Source organism: Ranitomeya imitator, chromosome 4, assembly GCF_032444005.1.
Source record: "Ranitomeya imitator isolate aRanImi1 chromosome 4, aRanImi1.pri, whole genome shotgun sequence".
NCBI classification, from domain to species: Eukaryota; Metazoa; Chordata; class Amphibia; order Anura; family Dendrobatidae; genus Ranitomeya; species Ranitomeya imitator.
In genome coordinates, this window is record NC_091285.1 from 690365056 (window position 1) to 690390381 (window position 25326).

Sequence of the window (25326 nt, forward strand, 5' to 3'; positions counted from 1 at the left end):
ATACCATATAATATAGGAGTATAGTAATACCATATAATATAGGAGTATAGTAATACCATATAATATAGGCGTATAGTAATACCATATAATATAGGAGTATAATAATACCATATCATATAGGAGTATAGTAATACCATATAATATAGGAGTATAGTAATACCATATAATATAGGAGTATAGCAATACCATATAATATAGGCGTATAGTAATACCATATCATATAGGAGTATAATAATACCATATAATATAGGAGTATAGTGATACCATATCATATAGGAGTATAGTAATACCATATAAAATAGGAGTATAGTAATACCATATAATTTACAAGTATAGTAATACCATATAATATAGGAGTATAGTAATACCATATAATATAGGAGTATAGTAATACCATATAATATAGGAGTATAGTAATTGTTGTGAATTCTGTGGCTGAATTCACTCCTGTGGTCACAAGTGGTACTGCAGCTTCTGAGCTTCCTCCCTCAGGTGTTCTGGTGAGCTTGTTAACTGCTTCATTACTTAACTCCGCCTGATGCTGCTATCCTTGCTCCTAGTCAATGTTCCAGTGTTGGATCTGAGCTTCTCCTGATTGTTCCTGTGACCTGCTGCTCTGTATAGCTAAGTGCTTTTTTGCTATTTTGTTGCTTTTTTTCTGTCCAGCTTGTCTTTTGTTTTGCTGGAAGCTCTGAGACGCAAAGGGTGTACCGCCGCGCCGTTAGTTCGGCACGGTGGGTCTTTTTTACCCCCTTTGCGTGGTTTTTGCTTTAGGGTTTTTTGTAGACTGCAAAGTTCGCTTTACTGTCCTCGCTCTGTCTAAGATTATCGGGCCCCACTTTGCTGAATCTATTTCATCCCTACGTTTTGTCTTTTCATCTTACTCACAGTCATTATATGTGGGGGGCTGCCTTTTCCTTTGGGGTATTTCTCTGGGGGCAAGTCAGGCCTATTTTTCTATCTTCAGGCTAGCTAGTTTCTTAGGCTGTGCCGAGTTGCATAGGTAGTTGTTAGGCGCAATCCACAGCCGCTTTTAGTTGTGTTTAGGATAGGATCAGGTGTGCAGTCTACAGAGTTTCCACGTCTCAGAGCTCGTTCTTTGTTTTTGGGTATTTGTCAGATCACTGTGTGCGCTCTGATCGCTAGGCACACTGTGTCTCTGGATTGCCTTCATAACATCTTTCATTAGCAGACATAACAAGTAATATCATATAATATAGGAGTATAGTAATATCATAATATAGGAGTATAGTAATATCATATAATATAGGAGTATAGTAATATCATATAATATAGGAGTATAGTAATACCATATACACCATGTTCCAAATTATTATGCAAATTGGATTTAAGTGTCGTAAAGATTTAATTGTTTTGTTTTTCAAATAAACTCGTGGATGGTATTGTGTCTCAGGGCTCAATGGTTTACTGAAATCAATCTGAAACACGTGTGATAATTAGTTTTCCAGGTGATTCTAATTAAATTAAAACTACTTAAAAATGATGTTCCACATTATTAAGCAGGCCACAGGTTTCAAGCAATATGGGAAATAAAAAGGATTTATCTGCTGCTGAAAAGCGTTAAATGTGCAATGCCTTGGACAAGGAATGAAAACATTAGATATTTCCTGAAAACTTAAGAGTGATCATCGTACTGTGAAGAGATTTGTGGCTGAATCTGAGCACAGACAGAGTTCATGCAGATAAAGGCATAATGAGGAAGGTTTCTGCCAGACAAATTCATTGGATTAAGAGAGCAGTTGCTAAAAAGCCATTACAAATCAGCAAACAGTTATTTGAAGCTGCTGGTGCCTCTGGAGTCCCTGGAACCTCAAGGTGTAGGATCCTTCAAAGGCTTGCTGTGGTGCATAAACCTACTATTCGGCCACCCCTAAACAGTGTTCACAAGCAGAAACGGTTGCAGTGGGCCCAGACATACATGAACACTAATTTCCAAATAGTCTTGTTTACTGATGAGTGTTGAGCAACCCTGGATGGTCCAGATGGATGGAGTAGTGGATGGTTGGTGGATGGCCACCATGTCCCAACAAGGCTGCGACATCAGCATGGAGGTGGAGGAGTCATGTTTTGGGCCGGAATCATGAAGAAACAGCTGGTAAGGCCCTTTAAGGTTCCTGAAGGTGTGAAAATGACCTCTGCAAAGTATATAGAGTTTCTGACTGACAAATTTCTTCCATGGTCTAAAAAGCAGAAACCAGGAGAAAAATCATCTTCATGCTGACAATGCCCCATCTCATGCTGCAAAGAATCTGAGTCATTGGCTGCTATGGGCATAAAAGGAGATAAACTCATGGTGCGGCCACCATCTTCCCCTGACCTCAACCCTATAGAGAACCTTTGGAGAATTATCCAGCACAAGATCTATGAGGGTGGGAGGCCGATCACATCAAAACAGCAGCTCTGGGAACCTATTCTGACTTCATGCAAAGAAATACAAGCAGAAACTCTCCAAAAACTCAAAGAATTGTGAAGGTGACATCAAAGAAGGTTCCTCTGTAATGTAACTTGGCCTGTTAGGAGGTTTTGGAGTTAAATAGCTTTTTTGTTCAGTGAATGTGACCTCCTAATGCTGCAAATTCCACAAATGAGCATTTTCAGTTCTTTAAAACATCAAATGTTTAGAAATTCTCCTGTGCCTAATAATTTGGGACAGTGCATTGTGAGGTTTTATTCATTTTGGGAGATTATACTGTTATCATTGGGAGGTTTCTTCAATAAAATTTGATGTAACATAGTAACATAGTAACATAGTTAGTAAGGCCGAAAAAAGACATTTGTCCATCCAGTTCAGCCTATATTCCATCATAATAAATCCCCAGATCTACGTCCTTCTACAGAACCTAATAATTGTATGATACAATATTGTTCTGCTCCAGGAAGACATCCAGGCCTCTCTTGAACCCCCCGACTGAGTTCGCCATCACCACCTCCTCAGGCAAGCAATTCCAGATTCTCACTGCCCTAACAGTAAAGAATCCTCTTCTATGTTGGTGGAAAAACCTTCTCTCCTCCAGACGCAAAGAATTGTTGTGAATTCTGTGGCTGAGTTCACTTCTGTGGTCACAAGTGGTATTGCAGTCTCTGGGCTTCCTCCCTCAGGTGTTTTGGTGAGCTCGTTGGCTGCCTTGCTATTTAGCTCCACCTGAGTCTGTCTTCCTTGCTCCTTGTCAATGTTCCAGTGTTGGATCTGAGCTACTGCATCTTTCCTTGGGCCTGCTGCTCTGCTAGATAAGTGCTTCTAGTTTGTTTTCTGTTTTTTCTGTCCAGCTTGCTATTAACTTTTGCTGGAAGCTCTGAGAAGCAAAGGGGTGCACCGCCGTGCTGTTAGTTCGGCACGGTGGGTCTTTTTGCCCCTTTGCGTGGTTTTCGTTTTAGGGTTTTTTGTAGACTGCATAGTTCTCTTTGCTATCCTCGCTCTGTCTAGAATATCGGGCCTCACTTTGCTGAATCTATTTCATTCCTACGTTTGTCTTTTCATCTTGCTAACAGTCATTATATGTGGGGGGCTGCCTATTCCTTTGGGGTATTTCTCTGAGGTAAGTCAGGCTTGTATTTCTATCTTCAGGCTAGTCAGCTCCTCAGGCAGTGCAGAGTTGCATAGGTAGTGATAGGCGCAATCCACTGCTGCTTATAGTTGTGTGAGGATAGATCAGGTACTGCAGTCTACAGAGATTCCACGTCTCAGAGCTCGTCCTATTGTTTTTGGTTATTGCCAGATCTCTGTATGTGCGCTGATTACTGCACGCTGTGTTGCCTGATTGCCAGCCATAACAGTACAAGGAGCCTCACCAATGATTCCCAATAGAGGGAAAAAAGAAATCCTGACATCATTTTTTTTTCTTAGCTCTGTCTTCAGTCTTTTTTTTCCCCTAGACATTAGAGTGCTTCAGGACACAGCTGTGGACATGGATATTCAGGCTCTGTGCTCCTCAATGGATAATCTCGTTGTAAATGTACAAAAGATTCAAGATACTATTGATCAGAAATCGATGCTAGAACCAAGAATTCCGATTCCTGATTTGTTTTTTGGTGACAGAACTAAGTTCCTGAGCTTCAGAAATAATTGTAAGCTATTTTTGGCCTTGAAACCTCATTCTTCTGGTAATCCTATTCAACAGGTTTTGATTATTATTTCTTTTTTGCGCGGCGACCCACAGGACTGGGCGTTTTCTCTTGCACCAGGAGATTCTGCATTGAGTAATGTTGATGCATTTTTCCAGGCGCTGGGATTGCTTTACGATGAGCCTAATTCAGTGGATCAGGCTGAGAAAAATCTGCTGGCTTTATGCCAGGGTCAGGATGATGTAGAAGTATATTGTCAGAAATTTAGAAAGTGGTCAGTACTCACTCAGTGGAATGAATCTGCGCTGGCAGCTTTGTTCAGAAAGGGTCTCTCTGAAGCTCTTAAGGATGTAATGGTGGGATTTCCTATGCCTGCTGGTTTGAATGAGTCTATGTCCTTGGCCATTCAGATCGGTCGTCGCTTGCGCGAGCGTAAATCTGTGCACCATCTGGCGGTATTGTCTGAGAGTAAACCTGGGCCTATGCAGTGCGACAGGACTATGACTAAAGTAGAACGGCAAGAACACAGACGTCTGAACAGACTGTGTTTCTATTGTGGTGATTCTACTCATGCTATTTCTAATTGTCCTAAACGCACTAGGCGGTTCGATAGCTCTGCCGTTATTGGTACTGTACAGTCCAAATTCCTTTTGTCCATTACCTTAATGTGCTCTTTGTCTTCGTATTCTGTCATGGCGTTTGTGGATTCAGGCGCTGCCCTGAATCTGATGGATTTGGATTATGCTAAACGTTGTGGATTTGTCTTGGAGCCTTTGCGGTGTCCTATTCCGTTGAGAGGAATTGATGCTACACCTTTGGCCAAGAATAAGCCTCAGTACTGGGCCCAGCTGACCATGTGCATGGCTCCTGCACATCAGGAAGTTATTCGCTTTCTGGTACTGCATAATTTGCATGATGTGGTCGTGTTGGGGTTGCCATGGCTACAAACCCATAATCCAGTATTGGATTGGAACTCTATGTCGGTAACCAGCTGGGGTTGTCAGGGAGTACATGGTGATGTTCCATTTTTGTCTATTTCGTCATCCATTCCTTCTGACATCCCAGAGTTCTTGTCGGACTTTCAGGATGTATTTGAAGAGTCCAAGTCTGATGCCCTACCTCCGCATAGGAATTGTGATTGTGCTATCGATTTGATTCCTGGTAGTAAATTCCCTAAGGGTCGTTTATTTAATTTGTCCGTACCTGAACACACCGCTATGCGCAGTTATGTGAAGGAGTCCCTGGAGAAGGGACATATTCGCCCATCGTCGTCACCATTGGGAGCAGGGTTCTTTTTTGTAGCCAAGAAGGATGGTTCGCTAAGACCGTGTATTGATTACCGCCTTCTTAATAAGATCACTGTTAAGTTTCAGTATCCCTTGCCATTGATTTCTGACTTGTTTGCTCGGATTAAGGGGGCTAGTTGGTTTACTAAGATTGATCTTCGTGGTGCGTATAATCTGGTGAGAATCAGGCAGGGAGATGAATGGAAAACGGCATTTAATACGCCCGAGGGTCATTTTGAGTATCTGGTGATGCCGTTCGGACTTGCCAATGCTCCATCTGTTTTTCAGTCTTTTATGCATGACATTTTCCGTGAGTATCTGGATAAATTCTTGATTGTTTACTTGGATGACATTTTGATCTTCTCAGATGATTGGGAGTCTCATGTGAAGCAAGTCAGAATGGTTTTCCAGGTACTGCGTGCTAATTCCTTGTTCGTGAAGGGATCAAAGTGTCTCTTCGGTGTGCAGAAAGTTTCATTTTTGGGATTCATCTTTTCCCCTTCTACTATCGAGATGGATCCGGTTAAGGTTCAGGCCATCCAGGATTGGACTCAGCCGACATCTCTAAAAAGTCTGCAGAAATTCCTGGGCTTTGCTAATTTTTATCGTCGCTTCATCTGTAATTTTTCTAGCATTGCCAGACCATTGACCGATTTGACCAAGAAGGGTGCTGATTTGGTTAATTGGTCTTCTGCTGCCGTGGAAGCTTTTCAGGAGTTGAAGCGTCGTTTTTGCTGTGCCCCTGTGTTGTGTCAACCTGATGTTTCTCTTCCGTTCCAGGTCGAGGTTGATGCTTCTGAGATTGGTGCAGGGGCGGTTTTGTCACAGAGAGGTTCTGGTTGCTCAGTGTTCAAACCATGTGCTTTCTTTTCCAGGAAATTTTCTGCTGCTGAGCGTAATTATGATGTGGGCAACGGAGAGTTGCTGGCCATGAAGTGGGCATTCGAGGAGTGGCGTCATTGGCTTGAGGGTGCTAAGCATCGCGTGGTGGTTTTGACTGATCATAAGAACCTTACTTATCTTGAGTCTGCCAAGCGCTTGAATCCTAGACAGGCCCGTTGGTCGTTATTTTTTGCTCGTTTTGATTTTGTGATTTCATACCTTCCGGGCTCTAAAAATGTGAAGGCGGATGCTCTGTCTAGGAGTTTTGTGCCCGACTCTCCGGGGTTATCTGAGCCGGCGAGTATCCTCAAGGAAGGAGTCATTGTGTCTGCCATCTCCCCTGATTTGCGGAGAGTGTTGCAGAAATTTCAGGCTAATAAACCTGATCGTTGTCCGGCCGAGAAACTGTTCGTCCCTGATAGGTGGACTAGTAAAGTTATCTCTGAACTTCATTGTTCGGTGCTGGCCGGTCATCCAGGAATCTTTGGTACCAGGGAGTTGGTTGCTAGATCCTTCTGGTGGCCGTCTCTGTCACGGGATGTGCGTGCTTTTGTGCAGTCCTGTGGAATTTGTGCTAGGGCTAAGCCCTGCTGTTCACGTGCCAGTGGGTTGCTTTTGCCCTTGCCGGTCCCGAAGAGGCCTTGGACACATATTTCGATGGATTTCATTTCTGACCTTCCCGTTTCTCAAAACATGTCGGTCATTTGGGTGGTCTGTGATCGCTTTTCTAAAATGGTCCATCTGGTGCCCTTGGTTAAATTGCCTTCCTCCTCTGATTTGGTGCCTTTGTTCTTCCAGCATGTGGTTCGTTTACATGGCATTCCTGAGAATATTGTTTCTGACAGAGGTTCCCAGTTTGTCTCGAGGTTCTGGCGAGCCTTTTGTGGTAGGATGGGCATTGACCTATCTTTCTCCTCGGCCTTCCATCCTCAGACTAATGGCCAGACCGAACGAACCAATCAGACCTTGGAAACATATCTGAGATGTTTTGTTTCCGCTGACCAGGATGATTGGGTGTCATTTTTGCCGTTGGCTGAGTTCGCCCTTAATAATCGGGCCAGCTCGGCTACCTTGGTCTCTCCATTTTTCTGCAATTCTGGGTTCCATCCTCGTTTCTCTTCAGGACAGGTTGAGTCTTCGGACTGTCCTGGTGTGGATTCTGTGGTGGACAGGTTGCAGCAGATCTGGACTCAGGTAGTGGACAATTTGACCTTGTCCCAGGAGAAGGCTCAGCTTTTCGCTAATCGCAGACGCCGTGTGGGACCCCGACTTCGTGTTGGGGATCTGGTTTGGTTATCTTCTCGTCATATTCCTATGAAGGTTTCCTCTCCTAAATTTAAACCTCGTTTTATTGGTCCGTATAGGATTTCTGAGATTCTCAATCCGGTGTCTTTTCGTCTGACCCTCCCAGACTCCTTTTCCATACATAATGTATTCCATAGGTCGTTGTTGAGGAGATACGTGGCACCTATGGTTCCATCTGTGGAGCCTCCTGCCCCTGTTTTGGTGGAGGGGGAATTGGAGTATATTGTGGAGAAGATTTTGGATTCTCGTGTCTCTAGACGGAAACTCCAGTATCTGGTCAAATGGAAGGGTTATGCTCAGGAAGATAATTCCTGGGTTTTTGCCTCTGATGTCCATGCCCCAGATCTTGTTCGTGCCTTTCATGTGGCTCATCCTGGTCGGCCTGGGGGTTCTGGTGAGGGTTCGGTGACCCCTCCTCAAGGGGGGGGTACTGTTGTGAATTCTGTGGCTGAGTTCACTTCTGTGGTCACAAGTGGTATTGCAGTCTCTGGGCTTCCTCCCTCAGGTGTTTTGGTGAGCTCGTTGGCTGCCTTGCTATTTAGCTCCACCTGAGTCTGTCTTCCTTGCTCCTTGTCAATGTTCCAGTGTTGGATCTGAGCTACTGCATCTTTCCTTGGGCCTGCTGCTCTGCTAGATAAGTGCTTCTAGTTTGTTTTCTGTTTTTTCTGTCCAGCTTGCTATTAACTTTTGCTGGAAGCTCTGAGAAGCAAAGGGGTGCACCGCCGTGCTGTTAGTTCGGCACGGTGGGTCTTTTTGCCCCTTTGCGTGGTTTTCGTTTTAGGGTTTTTTGTAGACTGCATAGTTCTCTTTGCTATCCTCGCTCTGTCTAGAATATCGGGCCTCACTTTGCTGAATCTATTTCATTCCTACGTTTGTCTTTTCATCTTGCTAACAGTCATTATATGTGGGGGGCTGCCTATTCCTTTGGGGTATTTCTCTGAGGTAAGTCAGGCTTGTATTTCTATCTTCAGGCTAGTCAGCTCCTCAGGCAGTGCCGAGTTGCATAGGTAGTTATAGGCGCAATCCACTGCTGCTTATAGTTGTGTGAGGATAGATCAGGTACTGCAGTCTACAGAGATTCCACGTCTCAGAGCTCGTCCTATTGTTTTTGGTTATTGCCAGATCTCTGTATGTGCGCTGATTACTGCACGCTGTGTTGCCTGATTGCCAGCCATAACAAAGAATGCCCCCTTGTGCCCGTCACCTTCCTAGGTATAAACAGATCCTCAGCGAGATATTTGTATTGTCCCCTTATATACTTATACATGGTTATTAGATCGCCCCTCAGTCGTCTTTTTTCTAGACTAAATAATCCTAATTTCGCTAATCTATCTGGGTATTGTAGTTCTCCCATCCCCTTTATTAATTTTGTTGCCCTCCTTTGTACTCTCTCTAGTTCCATTATATCCTTCCTGAGCACCGGTGCCCAAAACTGGACACAGTACTCCATGTGCGGTCTAACTAGGGATTTGTACAGAGGCAGTATAATGCTCTCATCATGTGTATCCAGACCTCTTTTAATGCACCCCATGATCCTGTTTGCCTTGGCAGCTGCTGCCTGGCACTGGCTGCTCCAGGTAAGTTTATCATTAACTAGGATCCCCAAGTCCTTCTCCCTGTCAGATTTACCCAGTGGTTTCCCGTTCAGTGTGTAATGGTGATATTGATTCCCTCTTCCCATGTGTATAACCTTACATTTATCATTGTTAAACCTCATCTGCCACCTTTCAGCCCAAGTTTCCAACTTATCCAGATCCATCTGTAGCAGAATACTATCTTCTCTTGTATTAACTGCTTTACATAGTTTTGTATCATCTGCAAATATCGATATTTTACTGTGTAAACCTTCTACCAGATCATTAATGAATATGTTGAAGAGAACAGGTCCCAATACTGACCCCTGCGGTACCCCACTGGTCACAGCGACCCAGTTAGAGACTATACCATTTATAACCACCCTCTGCTTTCTATCACTAAGCCAGTTACTAACCCATTTACACACATTTTCCCCCAGACCAAGCATTCTCATTTTGTGTACCAACCTCTTGTGCGGCACGGTATCAAACGCTTTGGAAAAATCGAGATATACCACGTCCAATGACTCACCGTGGTCCAGTCTATAGCTTACCTCTTCATAAAAACTGATTAGATTGGTTTGACAGGAGCGATTTCTCATAAACCCATGCTGATATGGAGTTAAACAGTTATTCTCATTGAGATAATCCAGAATAACATCCCTCAGAAACCCTTCAAATATTTTACCAACAATAGAGGTTAGACTTACTGGCCTATAATTTCCAGGTTCACTTTTAGAGCCCTTTTTGAATATTGGCACCACATTTGCTATGCGCCAGTCCTGCGGAACAGACCCTGTCGCTATAGAGTCACTAAAAATAAGAAATAATGGTTTATCTATTACATTACTTAGTTCTCTTAGTACTCGTGGGTGTATGCCATCCGGACCCGGAGATTTATCTATTTTAATCTTATTTAGCCGGTTTCGCACCTCTTCTTGGGTTAGATTGGTGACCCTTAATATAGGGTTTTCATTGTTTCTTGGGATTTCACCTAGCATTTCATTTTCCACCGTGAATACCGTGGAGAAGAAGGTGTTTAATATGTTAGCTTTTTCCTCGTCATCTACAACCATTCTTTCCTCACTATTTTTTAAGGGGCCTACATTTTCAGTTTTTATTCTTTTACTATTGATATAGTTGAAGAACAGTTTGGGATTAGTTTTACTCTCCTTAGCAATGTGCTTCTCTGTTTCCTTTTTGGCAGCTTTAATTAGTTTTTTAGATAAAGTATTTTTCTCCCTATAGTTTTTTAGAGCTTCAATGGTGCCATCCTGCTTTAGTAGTGCAAATGCTTTCTTTTTACTGTTAATTGCCTGTCTTACTTCTTTGTTTAGCCACATTGGGTTTTTCCTATTTCTAGTCCTTTTATTCCCACAAGGTATAAACCGCTTACACTGCCTATTTAGGATGTTCTTAAACATTTCCCATTTATTATCTGTATTCTCATTTCTGAGGATATTGTCCCAGTCTACCAGATTAAGGGCATCTCTAAGCTGTTCAAACTTTGCCTTCCTAAAGTTCAATGTTTTTGTGACTCCCTGACAAGTCCCCCTAGTGAAAGACAGGTGAAACTGCACAATATTGTGGTCGCTATTTCCTAGATGCCCGACCACCTGCAGATTTGTTATTCTGTCAGGTCTATTAGATAGTATTAGGTCTAAAAGTGCTGCTCCTCTGGTTGGATTCTGCACCAATTGTGAAAGATAATTTTTCTTGGTTATTAGCAGAAACCTGTTGCCTTTATGGGTTTCACAGGTTTCTGTTTCCCAGTTAATATCCGGGTAGTTAAAGTCCCCCATAACCAGGACCTCATTATGGGTTGCAGCTTCATCTATCTGCTTTAGAAGTAGACTTTCCATGCTTTCTGTTATATTTGGGGGTTTGTAACAGACCCCAATGAGAATTTTGTTACCATTTTTCCCTCCATGAATTTCAACCCATATGGACTCGACATCCTCATTCCCTTCGCTAATATCCTCCCTTAAAATACCATATAATATAGGAGTATAGTAATGCCACATAAATTCATAGCCATGAGTCTGACCAGACGTGTCTGACCATCTTAGAAATTGCATTTTTAAATTGCAGTTTTTTAATTGCTATGAATTAGACTAGAATTCCATGGGGCATTTGAGCATTCATCACTGCTGTACTTTCATCATCCTCATCACCACCTGTATCCTCTAATCAAGCTGTTTTGTCTACCCACAGGTATGCTGCTGTCCATCTACTCTGCCTTTCCTGCAATGTGTGTTTATGTGAACTGCATATAATTCCCACCTGGTATGCTTTGCTTACCCATTGTTTTCTATCCATTCGTATTTCACTTCCCTTGCTTCTTGCTTGCATACCTGAGTGGCCATCTACCCCACCCCCTCTTTATGACCTGGCTTAACTGTGAACATGTGCTCTAGACACACACGCCCACATCCTCCCTCTCAGCTGTGAGCCCTTAGGTGCCCATAAATTCATAGCCATGAGTCTGACCAGACGTGTCTGACCATCTTAGAAATTGCATTTTTAAATTGCAGTTTTTTAATTGCTATGAATTAGACTAGAATTGGACTGGAATTGACTGGAAGGTAAAGGAATAGAAAACCACTATAATGTTTCGTTTTCTTTTAACATTCACCCCCATACTACTTTATTTCTTCCTATCTCCTGTAGTCCCTCCACCCAGTAAAGAACTAGTCATTTCTCCCTCCATCCTCCCCAGTCATCTCACCTCCTCCACAGAACTATTCCTCCACATACAATCCTTTCTCGCCAGGCACACACGGCCACATCATGACCTATCCAGCTCACACCTTCTAACGCTCTGTCTGCTGCTCCTCATTGCTGGCGACATATCCCCAAATCCTGGCCCTCCTCATCACATCCCCACACTCATTTCTAATCCCCTGCCACGATCCTCTACACGTCCTCGCAACCACAGTAACCTCATACCCATTCATCCTGCCCCCACTCCCCCAATTTCCCTATCTGGAGCACTATGGAACGCACGCTCTGTCTGCAATAAACTTCCATTTATCCATGACCTCTTTATCAATAACAAACTCTCCTTCCTCGGCATCACTGAAACCTGGCTCACCCCTTCTGACACAGCCTCCCCTGCGGCACTCTCTTACGGTGGCTTCCACCTTTCTCACACACCCCGCCCCAGCAGCAAGCATGGCGGAGGAGTTGGTTTTCTCCTGTCAGATAACTGCTCCTTCACCCCAATCCCACTGCCACCCTCTGTTATCCTCCCTTCCTTTGAGGTGCACTCTGTGCGCATCTACTCCCCCTCCAACCTCCAACTGGCTGTCATCTACCGTCCCCCAGGGCCAGCCACCACCTTCTTCGACCACTTCACCACCTGGCTACTCCACTTCCTCGCCGCTGACATCCCCACTATCATCATGGGCGACTTCAACATCCCCATTGACACTTCCCTCTCAGCTGCCACTAAACTTCTATCTCTCACTTCCTCCTTTGGCCTCACTCAATGGTCTTCTACAGCCACCCACAAAGATGGTCACACACTGGACCTCATTCTCACCCGCCTCTGCTCCCTATCTAACCTCTCAAACTCACCTCTGCCTCTTTCTGACCACAACCTACTTACATTCTCTTCCCTTTCCACTCCTTGTCTACAACCCCCACCCCACAAACTCTCACACCCTCGCAGAAATCTTAAACACCTTGATCTTCACTCACTCTCTGAATCCCTCCTCCCTCTCACAGACATAAGCTCCCTACACAATGCGGATGATGCTGCCACTCTATATAACACCACAATAGCTGCAGCTTTGGAATCTCTTGCCCCTCTCACACATACCAAAGCTCGCAAAATCAACAGACAACCCTGGCACACCAGCATGACAAAAGAACTGAGGCGAGCTTCCAGAGCTGCTGAGCGCAGATGGAAAAGATCCCACTCCATCGAGCACTTCATCGCATTCAAACAGTCCCTCACTGCTTTCAAAACCATGCTCGCCACAGCAAAACAAACCTACTTCTCATCTCTCATATCCTCCCTGTCTCACAACCCCAAACAGTTATTCAACACCTTCAACTCTCTCCTCCGTCCCCCAGCACCTCCTCCCTCCCCACTCATCTCAGCTGAAGACTTCGCCTCATTTTTCAAGCAGAAAATTGAGAACATCAGAGACAATTTTAGTAAACAACCCCCAGAACCCTTCCTCCCAACTACCCAGCCCTCCACCTCCAAAACCAACTTCTCCACCATTACAGAAGACGGACTCTCCACTCTACTCTCAAGATCGCATCTCACCACCTGTGCACTTGACCCACTCCCATCCCACTTCATCCCAAACCTCACCACAGTCTTCATCCCAACCCTAACCCATCTCTTTAACCTATCGCTAACAACTGGCATTTTCCCCTCAAGCTTTAAACATGCCACAATCACACCTATCCTCAAAAAGCCCTCTCTTGACCCATCCTCTGTATCTAGCTATCGCCCTATATCACTTCTCCCCTTTGCCTCAAAACTACTGGAACAACATGTCCATATTGAACTGTCCTCCCATCTATCTTCCTGCTCCTTCTTCGACCGCTTTCAATCAGGCTTCCGGTCACACCACTCCACTGAAACTGCCCTAACTAAGGTCACCAATGACCTATTAACCGCCAAGAGCAAGCGACACTACTCTGTCCTCCTCCTCCTGGACCTGTCCTCTGCCTTTGACACAGTGGACCATTCCCTGCTGCTGCAGACCCTCTCATCCCTTGGCATCACAGAATTGGCCCTATCCTGGATCTCATCATACCTAACTGACCGTACATTCAGCGTCTCCCACTCACACACCACCTCCTCACCTCGCCCCCTATCTGTCGGAGTCCCGCAAGGTTCAGTTCTAGGACCCCTGCTCTTCTCCATCTACACCTTTGGCCTGGGACAGCTCATAGAATCTCACGGCTTTCAGTATCATCTCTATGCTGACGACACACAGATCTACATCTCTGGACCAGATATCACCTCCCTACTAACCAGAATCCCTCAATGTCTGTCTGCTATTTCATCCTTCTTCTCCACTAGATTTCTAAAACTTAACATGGACAAAACAGAATTCATCATCTTTCCCCCATCTCACGCGATCTCCCCAACGAACCTATCCATTACAGTAAACGGCTGCCCACTCTCCCCAGTCCCACAAGCCCGCTGTCTTGGGGTAATCCTTGACACTGATCTCTCCTTTAAACCACATATCCAAACCCTTTCCACTTCCTGCCGCCTCCAACTCAAAAATATTTCACGGATCCGCACATTCCTAAACCAAGAATCTGCAAAAACCCTAGTCCATGCCCTCATCATCTCCCGCCTTGACTACTGTAACCTCCTGCTCTGTGGCCTCCCCTCTAACACTCTTGCACCCCTCCAATCTATTCTAAACTCTGCTGCCCGACTAATCCACCTGTCCCCCCGCTATTCCCCGGCCTCTCCCCTCTGTCAATCCCTGCACTGGCTCCCCATCACCCAGAGACTCCAGTACAAACGCCTAACCATGACATATAAAGCCATCCACAACCTGTCTCCTCCATACATCTGTGACCTCGTCTCCCGGTACTTTCCTGCACGCAACCTCCGATCCTCACAAGATCTCCTTCTCTACTCCCCTATTATCTCCTCTTCCCACAATCGCATACAAGATTTCTCTCGTGCATCCCCCCTACTCTGGAATGCTCTACCACAACATATCAGACTCTCGCCTACCATCGAAACCTTCAAAAAGAACCTGAAGACCCACCTCTTCCGACAAGCCTACAACCTGCAGTAACCACCGATTGACCAAACCGCTGCACGGCCAGCTCTACCCTCACCTACTGTATCCTCACCCATCCCTTGTAGATTGTGAGCCCTCGCGGGCAGGGTCCTCTCTCCTCCTGTACCAGTTGTGACTTGTATTTTTCAAGATTATTGTACTTGTTTTATTATGTATACCCCTCCTCACATGTAAAGCGCCATGGAATAAATGGCGCTATAATAATAAATAATAATAAATAATAATAATAATAATAATATAATATAGGAGTATAGTGATACCATATAATATAGAGTATAGTGATACCATATAATATAGGAGTATAGTAATATCATATCATATAGGAGTATAGGGATACCATATAATATAGGAGTATAGTAATATCATATCATATAGGAGTATAGTAATGCCATATAATATAGGAGTATAGTAATGCCATATAATATAGGAGTATAGCAATACCATATAATATAGGAGTATAGTAATACCATATAATATAGGAGTATAGGGATACCATATAATATAGAGTATAGTGATACCATATAATATAGAGTTTATAGTAATACCATATAATATAGGAGTATAGTAATACCATATAATATAGAGTATAGTAATACCATATAATATAGAGTATAGTGATACCATATAATATAGGAGTATAGTAATACCATATCATATAGGAGTATAGCAATACCATATAATATAGGAGTATAGTAATGCCATATAATATAGGAGTATAGCAATACCATATAATATAGGAGTATAGCAATGCCATATAATATAGGAGTATAGTGATACCATATAATATAGAGTATAGTGATACCATATAATATAGGAGTATAGTAATATCATATCATATAGGAGTATAGGGATACCATATAATATAGGAGTATAGTAATATCATATCATATAGGAGTATAGTAATGCCATATAATATAGGAGTATAGTAATGCCATATAATATAGGAGTATAGCAATACCATATAATATAGGAGTATAGTAATACCATATAATATAGGAGTATAGGGATACCATATAATATAGAGTATAGTGATACCATATAATATAGAGTTTATAGTAATACCATATAATATAGGAGTATAGTAATACCATATAATATAGAGTATAGTAATACCATATAATATAGAGTATAGTGATACCATATAATATAGGAGTATAGTAATATCATATCATATAGGAGTATAGTAATGCCATATAATATAGGAGTATAGTAATACCATATAATAGAATTTTTAGTGATACCATATAATATACAGTTTATAGTGATACCATATAATATAGAGTATAGTAATACCACATAATATAGAGTTTATAGTGATACCATATAATATAGAGTTTATAGTAATACCATATAATATAGAGTATAGTAATACCATATAATATAGGAGTATAGTAATACCATATAATAAAGCAGTATAGTAATACCATATAATAAAGGAGTATAGTAATATCATATAATATAGGAGTATAGTGATACCATATAATATAGAGTATAGTAATACCACATAATATAGAGTTTATAGTGATACCATATAATATAGAGTTTATAGTAATACCATATAATATAGAGTATAGTAATACCATATAATATAGGAGTATAGTAATACCATATAATAAAGCAGTATAGTAATACCATATAATAAAGGAGTATAGTAATACCATATAATATAGGAGTATAGTGATACCATATAATATAGAGTTTATAGTAATACCATATAATATAGAGTATGTAGCCTTTACCTTTTTGACCATCGGTAACAGATTTGGTGATGGCCGAAGCAATTGAGACCTTGAATTCGATGACCCCCCGATCTCTTCAGTATAAAACCCTCTCTGAAAGAGAAAGATGGAGAAAGGAACAAAAGTAATGGAGACCCCAATGCTGATGTATTTACAACCCCAAGATATTCCGCAGTCACAGCGGGGATGGGAGGGCGACACTATCGCTGACACCCGGGGACAAAATAATGACACCAACACTCAAGGTAAAGAGCCTTGGAGGACGACATAATGACACGGATACTGGGGATACCAGACAATGACGCCGACACAGGGGGGACGGGACAACGACACTCGGGGGACAGACACTGGAGGTACAAGATAATGACACTGACATTCAGGGGATGGGATAATGACAGTCGGGTTACAGAATAATGACCCTGACGCTCGGGGACAGTATGATGATGCTTGAGGCACAGGGCGATACGCTGAACACTCACAGTCCTTTGCTCCCCAGGTCTGTGATGAAGGAGAGCTGACTGACCTCCAGGAACTCCATCTGGAAGAGAACAGTGTGAACATGAAGACGTCCTGACGGACCATCACTGACCAGAAAACTAACAGTGGAAAGTGACCTCATACAGACTCTGGAGGGTAATGATACACAGTAACAGCTTCACTACCCAAGGCGAGGGTGGAGGCACTGACCCCCTGCCCACTGACCCCCTGCCCACCCACCGGACCCCTGCCCACTGGACCCCTGCCCGCCTACCGAGCCCCTGCCCACTGGACCCCTGCCCACCAGAAGTATCTGGGATGAGGTGTGCCGGGTCGGAGCTCAGCAGTTATTGTGCAGCTTGTGTAAGAGACGTATATGAGGTGGTCCGGGCCCTGCAGTGTGACTGTACACAAGGAGGCCCATCATCAGTACTGTTGTGAATTCTGTGGCAGAGCTCCCTCCTGTGGTCACAAGTGGTACTTCGGCTGGTTCTCTCTGTGAGCTTCCGTTGGTGGAGGAAAGTGGTACTGCGGCTTCTGAGTTTCCTTCCTCAGGTGATGTGGTGAAGTCGTTAGGTGCTTCCCTATTTAACTCCACCCAGTGCTTTGATCCTGGCCTCCAGTCTATGTTCTAGTGTTGGACCTGTTTCCTCCTGGATCGTTCCTGTGGCATGCTGTTCTGCATAGCTAAGTTCCTCTTTGCTATTTGTTTGCTGTTTTTTTTCTGTCCAGCTTGTCAATTTGTTTTTTCTGCTTGCTGGAAGCTCTGGGACGCAGAGGGTGTACCTCCGTGCCGTTAGTTCGGTACGGAGGGTCTTTTTGCCCCCTTTGCGTGGTTTTTGAAGGGTTTTGTGTTGACCGCAAAGTTATCTTTCCTATCCTCGCTCTGTTCAGAAAGTTGGGCCTCACTTTGCTAAATCTATTTCATCTCTACGTTTGTCTTTTCATCTTTACTCACAGTCATTATATGTGGGGGCTGCCTTTTCCTTTGGGGTATTTCTCTGAGGCAAGGTAGGCTTATTTTCTATCTTCAGGCTAGCTAGTTTCTCAGGCCGTGCCGAGTTGCATAGGCAGTGTTAGGTGCAATCCACGGCTGCCTCTAGTGTGGTTGGTTAGGATCAGGGATTGCGGTCAACAGAGTTCCCACGTCTCAGAGCTCGTTCTCGTTTTTTGGGTCGTTGTCAGGTCACTGTATGTGCGCTGACCTCTATGTCCATTGTGGTTCTGAATTATCTTTCATAACAGTACTGGAGGCCAATGTACTAATGATTCTCAATAGAGGGAAAAAAGAAGTTCTGAGACCATTTTTTTTTTCTTTGCACTGTGTTTTGCCTTTTTTTTCCCCCTAGACATTTGGGTGGTTCAGGACACAGGTGTAGCAATGGACATTAAAGGTCTGTCTTCATGTGTGGATCAGCTCACGGCAAGAGTACAAAGTATTCAAGACTTTGTGGTTCAGAATTCTATGTTAGAACCGAGAATCCCTATTCCTGATTTGTTTTTTGGAGATAGAACTAAATTTCTGAGTTTCAAAAATAATTGTAAACTATTTCTGGCTTTGAAACCTCGCTCCTCTGGTGACCCAGTTCAACAAGTTAGGATCGTTATTTCTTTTTTGCGTGGCGATCCTCAGGACTGGGCATTTTCCCTTGCGCCAGGGGATCCTGCATTAAGTAATATCGATGCATTTTTCCTGGCGCTCGGATTGCTGTACGATGAGCCTAATTCTGTGGATCAGGCAGAGAAGAATTTGCTGGCTCTGTGTCAGGGTCAGGATGAAATAGAGGTATATTGTCAGAAATTTAGAAAGTGGTCCGTACTCACTCAGTGGAATGAAGGTGCGCTCGCAGCTATTTTCAGAAAAGGTCTCTCTGAAGCCCTTAAGGATGTTATGGTGGGATTTCCTATGCCTGCTGGTCTGAATGAGTCTATGTCTTTGGCCATTCAGATCGGTCGACGCTTGCGCGAGTGTAAATCTGTGCACCATTTGGCGGTATTACCTGAGCTTAAACCTGAGCCTATGCAGTGCGATAGGACTTTGACCAGAGTTGAACGGCAAGAACACAGACGTCTGAATGGGCTGTGTTTCTACTGTGGTGATTCCACTCATGCTATCTCTGATTGTCCTAAGCGCACTAGGCGGTTCGCTAGGTCTGCCACTATTGGTATGGTACAGTCAAAATTTCTTCTGTCTGTTACCTTGATCTGCTCTTTGTCATCGTATTCAGTCATGGCATTTGTGGACTCAGGCGCTGCTCTGAATTTGATGGACTTGGAGTATGCTAGGCGTTGTGGGTTTTTCTTGGAGCCCTTGCAGTGTCCTATTCCATTGAGAGGAATTGATGCTACGCCTTTGGCCAAGAATAAGCCTCAGTACTGGACCCAGCTGACCATGTGCATGGCTCCTGCACATCAGGAGGTTATTCGCTTTCTGGTGCTGCATAATCTGCATGATGTAGTCGTGTTGGTGTTGCCATGGCTACAAGTCCATAATCCAGTTTTAGATTGGAAATCCATGTCTGTGTCCAGCTGGGGTTGTCAGGGGGTACATGGTGATGTCCCATTTCTGACTATTTCGTCATCCACCCCTTCTGAGGTTCCTGAGTTCTTGTCTGATTACCGGGATTTATTTGATGAGCCCAAGTCCGATGCCCTACCTCCGCATAGGTATTGTGATTGTGCTATCAATTTGATTAGTGGTAGTAAATTCCCAAAAGGTCGACTGTTTAATTTATCCGTGCCTGAGCACACCGCTATGGGGAGTTATGTGAAGGAGTCTTTGGAAAAGGGGCATATTCGCCCGTCATCGTCGCCATTGGGAGCAGGGTTCTTTTTTGTAGCCAAGAAGGATAGTTCACTGAGACCTTGTATAGATTACCGCCTTTTAAATAAGATCACGGTTAAATTTCAGTACCCCTTGCCATTGTTATCTGATTTGTTTGCTCGGATTAAGGGGGCTAGCTGGTTCACTAAGATAGATCTTCGTGGTGCGTATAATCTGGTGAGAATCAGGCAAGGCGATGAGTGGAAAACTGCATTTAATACGCCCGAGGGTCATTTTGAGTATCTAGTGATGCCGTTCGGACTTGCCAATGCTCCATCTGTGTTTCAGTCTTTTATGCATGACATCTTCCGAGAGTACCTGGATAAATTCCTGATTGTGTACTTGGATGACATTTTGGTCTTCTCGGATGATTGGGAGTCTCATGTGAAGCAGGACAGAACGGTGTTTCAGGTCCTGCGTGCTAATTCTTTGTTTGTGAAGGGATCAAAGTGTCTCTTTGGTGTTCAGAAGGTTTCATTTTTGGGGTTCATCTTTTCCCCTTCTACTATCGAGATGGATCCTGTTAAGGTCCAAGCCATCCATAATTGGACTCAGCCGACATCTCTGAAAAGTCTGCAAAAGTTCCTGGGCTTTGCTAATTTTTATCGTCGCTTCATCTGCAATTTTTCTAGTATTGCTAAACCATTGACCGATTTGACCAAGAAGGGTGCTGATGTGGTCAATTGGTCTTCTGCTGCGGTGGAAGCTTTTCAGGAGTTGAAGCGTCGTTTTTCTTCTGCCCCTGTGTTGTGTCAACCAGATGTTTCGCTTCCGTTCCAGGTCGAGGTTGATGCTTCTGAGATTGGAGCAGGGGCTGTTTTGTCGCAGAGAAGTTCTGATTGCTCGGTGATGAAACCATGCGCCTTCTTTTCCTGGAAGTTTTCGCCTGCTGAGCGTAATTATGATGTGGGCAATCGAGAGTTGCTGGCCATGAAGTGGGCATTCGAGGAATGGCGTCATTGGCTTGAAGGAGCTAAGCATCGCGTGGTGGTCTTGACTGATCATAAGAACTTGACTTATCTCGAGTCCGCCAAGCGGTTGAATCCTAGACAGGCTCGTTGGTCGTTGTTTTTTGCCCGTTTTGACTTTGTGGTTTCATACCTTCCGGGCTCTAAAAATGTGAAGGCGGATGCCCTGTCTAGGAGTTGTGCCCGACTCTCCAGGTGTATCTGAGCCGGCGGGTATCCTCAAAGAGGGAGTAATTGTGTCTGCCATCTCCCCTGATTTGCGGCGGGTGCTGCAAAAATTTCAGGCTAATAAACCTGATCGTTGCCCAGCGGAGAAACTGTTTGTCCCTGATAGGTGGACGAATAAGGTTATCTCTGAGGTTCATTGTTCGGTGTTGGCTGGTCATCCTGGAATCTTTGGTACCAGAGAGTTAGTGGCTAGATCCTTCTGGTGGCCATCTCTGTCGCGGGATGTGCGTACTTTTGTGCAGTCCTGTGGGATTTGTGCTAGGGCTAAGCCCTGCTGTTCTCGTGCCAGTGGGTTGCTTTTGCCCTTGCCGGTCCCGAAGAGGCCTTGGACACATATCTCTATGGATTTTATTTCAGATCTTCCCGTCTCTCAAAAGATGTCAGTCATTTGGGTGGTCTGTGATCGCTTCTCTAAGATGGTCCATTTGGTACCCTTGTCTAAATTGCCTTCCTCCTCTGATTTGGTGCCATTGTTTTTCCAGCATGTGGTTCGTTTGCATGGCATTCCAGAGAATATCGTTTCTGACAGAGGTTCCCAGTTTGTTTCGAGGTTTTGGCGAGCCTTTTGTGGTAGGATGGGCATTGACTTGTCTTTTTCCTCGGCTTTCCATCCTCAGACTAATGGCCAGACCGAACGAACCAATCAGACCTTGGAAACATATCTGAGATGCTTTGTTTCTGCTGATCAGGATGATTGGGTGTCCTTTTTGCCTTTGGCTGAGTTCGCCCTTAATAATCGGGCCAGCTCAGCTACCTTAGTTTCACCATTTTTCTGCAACTCTGGGTTCCATTCTCGTTTCTCTTCAGGGCAGGTTGAGTCTTCGGACTGTCCTGGTGTGGATACTGTGGTGGACAGGTTGCAGCAGATTTGGACTCATGTAGTGGACAATTTGACTTTGTCCCAGGAGAAGGCTCAACGTTTCGCTAATCGCAGACGCTGTGTGGGTCCCCGACTTTGGGTTGGGGACTTGGATTGGTTATCTTCTCGTCATATTTCTATGAAGGTTTCCTCTCCTAAGTTTAAACCTCGTTTTATTGGTCCGTATGGGATTTCTGACGTTCTTAATCCTGTGTCTTTTCGTCTGACCCTTCCAGATTCATTTTCCATCCATAACGTATTCCATAGGTCATTGTTGCGGAGATACGTGGCACCTATGGTTCCATCTGTTGATCCTCCTGCCCCGATTTTGGTGGAGGGGGAGTTGGAGTATATTGTGGAGAAGATTTTGGATTCTCGTGTTTCAAGACGGAAACTCCAGTATCTGGTTAAGTGGAAGGGTTATGCTCAGGAAGATAATTCCTGGGTCTTTGCCTCTGATGTCCATGCTCCCGATCTTGTTCGTGCCTTTCATATGGCTCATCCTGGTCGTCCTGGGGGCTCTGGTGAGGGTTCGGTGACCCCTCCTCAAGGGGGGGGGTAATGTTGTGAATTCTGTGGCAGAGCTCCCTCCTGTGGTCACAAGTGGTACTTCGGCTGGTTCTCTCTGTGAGCTTCCGTTGGTGGAGGAAAGTGGTACTGCGGCTTCTGAGTTTCCTTCCTCAGGTGATGTGGTGAGGTCGTTAGGTGCTTCCCCATTTAACTCCACCTAGTGCTTTGATCCTGGCCTCCAGTCTATGTTCTAGTGTTGGACCTGTTTCCTCCTGGATCGTTCCTGTGGCTTGCTGCTCTGCATAGCTAAGTTCCTCTTTGCTATTTGTTTGCTGTTTTTTTTCTGTCCAGCTTGTCAATTTGTTTTTTCTGCTTGCTGGAAGCTCTGGGACGCAGAGGGTGTACCTCCGTGCCGTTAGTTTGGTACGGAGGGTCTTTTTGCCCCCTTTGCGTGGTTTATGAAGGATTTTGTGTTGACCGCAAAGTTATCTTTCCTATCCTCGCTCTGTTCAGAAAGTTGGGCCTCACTTTGCTAAATCTATTTCATCTCTACGTTTGTCTTTTCATCTTTACTCACAGTCATTATATGTGGGGGCTGCCTTTTCCTTTGGGGTATTTCTCTGAGGCAAGGTAGGCTTATTTTCTATCTTCAGGCTAGCTAGTTTCTCAGGCCGTGCCGAGTTGCATAGGGAGCGTTAGGCACAATCCACGGCTGCCTTTAGTGTGGTTGGTTAGGATCAGGGATTGCGGTCAACAGAGTTCCCACGTCTCAGAGCTCGTTCTCGTTTTTTGGGTTATTGCCAGGTCACTGTATGTGCGCTGACCTCTATGTCCATTGTGGTACTGAATTCTCTTTCATAACACAGTACACAACAGGAGCGCTCCCCCGGTCCCCCCGGCTCTCACCATGGCGTGGTAGTTTCGGTAGAAGGACTTGGCCAGGAGCACATTGAGGTATTCAGCCAGATATTTCTACAAGAAAACACAAGTGAGACACTCAGAGTAGAGAACGGTCCAGACTGTCCATAAACAGCATTGTATCTAATCCCGAGTGATACTGTACTCCTGAGCTGTGTTTCTAATCACGAGTGATACTGTACGCCTGAGCTGTGTATCTAATCCCGAGTGATACTGTACTCCTGAGCTGTCTATCTAATCCCGAGTGATACTGTACTCCTGAGCTGTGTATCTAATCCCGAGTGATACTGTACTCCTGAGCTGTCTATCTAATCCCGAGTGATACTGTATTCCTGAGCGGTGTATCTAATCCCGAGTGATACTGTACTCCCGATCTGTGTATCTAATCCTGAGCGATACTGTACTCCTGAGCTATGTATCTAATCCGGAGTGATACTGTACTCCTGAGCCGTCTATCTAATCCCGAGTGATACTGTACTCCCGAGCTGTGCATCTAATCCCGAGTGATACTGTACTCCTGAGCTGTCTATCTAATCCCGAGTGATACTGTACTCCTGAGCTGTGTATCTAATCCTGAGCGATACTGTACTCCTGAGCTGTGTATCTAATCCCGAGTGATACTGTACTCCCGAGCTGTGCATCTAATCCCAAGTGATACTGTACTCCCGATCTGTGTATCTAATCCCGAGTGATACTGTACTCCTGAGCTGTGTATCTAATCCCGAGTGATACTGTACTCCCGAGCTGTGCATCTAATCCCGAGTGATACTGTACTCCCGATCTGTGTATCTAATCCCGAGTGATACTGTACTCCTGAGCTGTGTATCTAATCCTATCACAGGTATTACCATCTGCTGAGCTGTGTATCTAAGCCCTTTGGAAGGTTACATACCGACCTGCTTACTTGAGGTCCGCCGCGAGGACTCCCCGGAGGCGTGGGGCAGGGAGGGCATTTCCTCGGAGGTGGTTTCAGCTCGGGACCTCGTCACAGAAAACCTGGCAATGGGAGAACAGATAAGAGTTTCAGATGTACCAACTAATGCATCTAAGACACTTAGATACATGGAGATGACCGATGTATCCATGAGGTGTAGCTACATACTGTTGGTGAGAACCGGATGTGACAGAGACTCATTGATGGGATACAAGAACCTTCGGGCTCCTCAAAGACCACAAGACCCCGCCCCTGAGGAGCCATCACCCGTACCTCAAGGCAGCCCGCCCCTGAGGAGCCATCACCCGTCCCTCAAGGCACACCGCCCCTGAGGAGCCATCACCCGTCCCTCAAGGCAGCCCGCCCCTGAGGAGCCATCACCCGTCCCTCAAGGCTCCCCGCCCCTGAGGAGCCATCACCCGTACCCCAAGGCTCCCCGCCCCTGAGGAGCCATCACCCGTACCCCAAGGCAGCCCGTCCCTGAGGAGCCATCACCCGTACCCCAAGGCAGCCCGCCCCTGAGGAGCCATCACCCGTACCTCAAGGCAGCCCGCCCCTGAGGAGCCATCACCCGTACCCCAAGGCTCCCCGCCCCTGAGGAGCTATCACCCGTACCCCAAGGCAGCCCGTCCCTGAGGAGCCATCACCCGTACCCCAAGGCAGCCCGCCCCTGAGGAGCCATCACCCGTACCTCAAGGCACCCCGCCCTCCACTTACCGGGACAGCGGGTTTAGGGGCAGGAGGGAGACAAATATCTTGTGTCGAAGGAGATCGCGGTGCAGCTCTTGGAAATGTTTGTATTTCTTCTTGATCGTCCATTGGAATGGCCCGTGTGTGAGACATATGGAATATAAAGTGCTGGTCCGAACCTGAAATGTACAAGAGGGCGGGGCATTACATCACCAGAACCACCTGAATAATAAGTGCAGGTCCAAACCTGAGAACAC

General features: G+C 44.9%; 1 protein-coding gene across 3 annotated transcripts in view; it reads right to left on the bottom strand.

Moving 5' to 3' along the window:
* Positions 1-25326, bottom strand: part of PLD2 (phospholipase D2) — a 91433-nt gene that overhangs the window by 20024 nt on the left and 46083 nt on the right. For all 3 annotated transcript variants that reach the window (XM_069767458.1, XM_069767457.1, XM_069767459.1), the window contains exons 4-8: positions 25097-25248; positions 24342-24441; positions 23434-23499; positions 17141-17199; positions 16662-16754 (exon numbers count right to left, since the gene is read on the bottom strand). In XM_069767458.1, coding sequence (XP_069623559.1) covers positions 16662-16754; positions 17141-17199; positions 23434-23499; positions 24342-24441; positions 25097-25248 — 470 coding nt within the window. The remainder of the gene's footprint in view (positions 1-16661; positions 16755-17140; positions 17200-23433; positions 23500-24341; positions 24442-25096; positions 25249-25326) is intronic.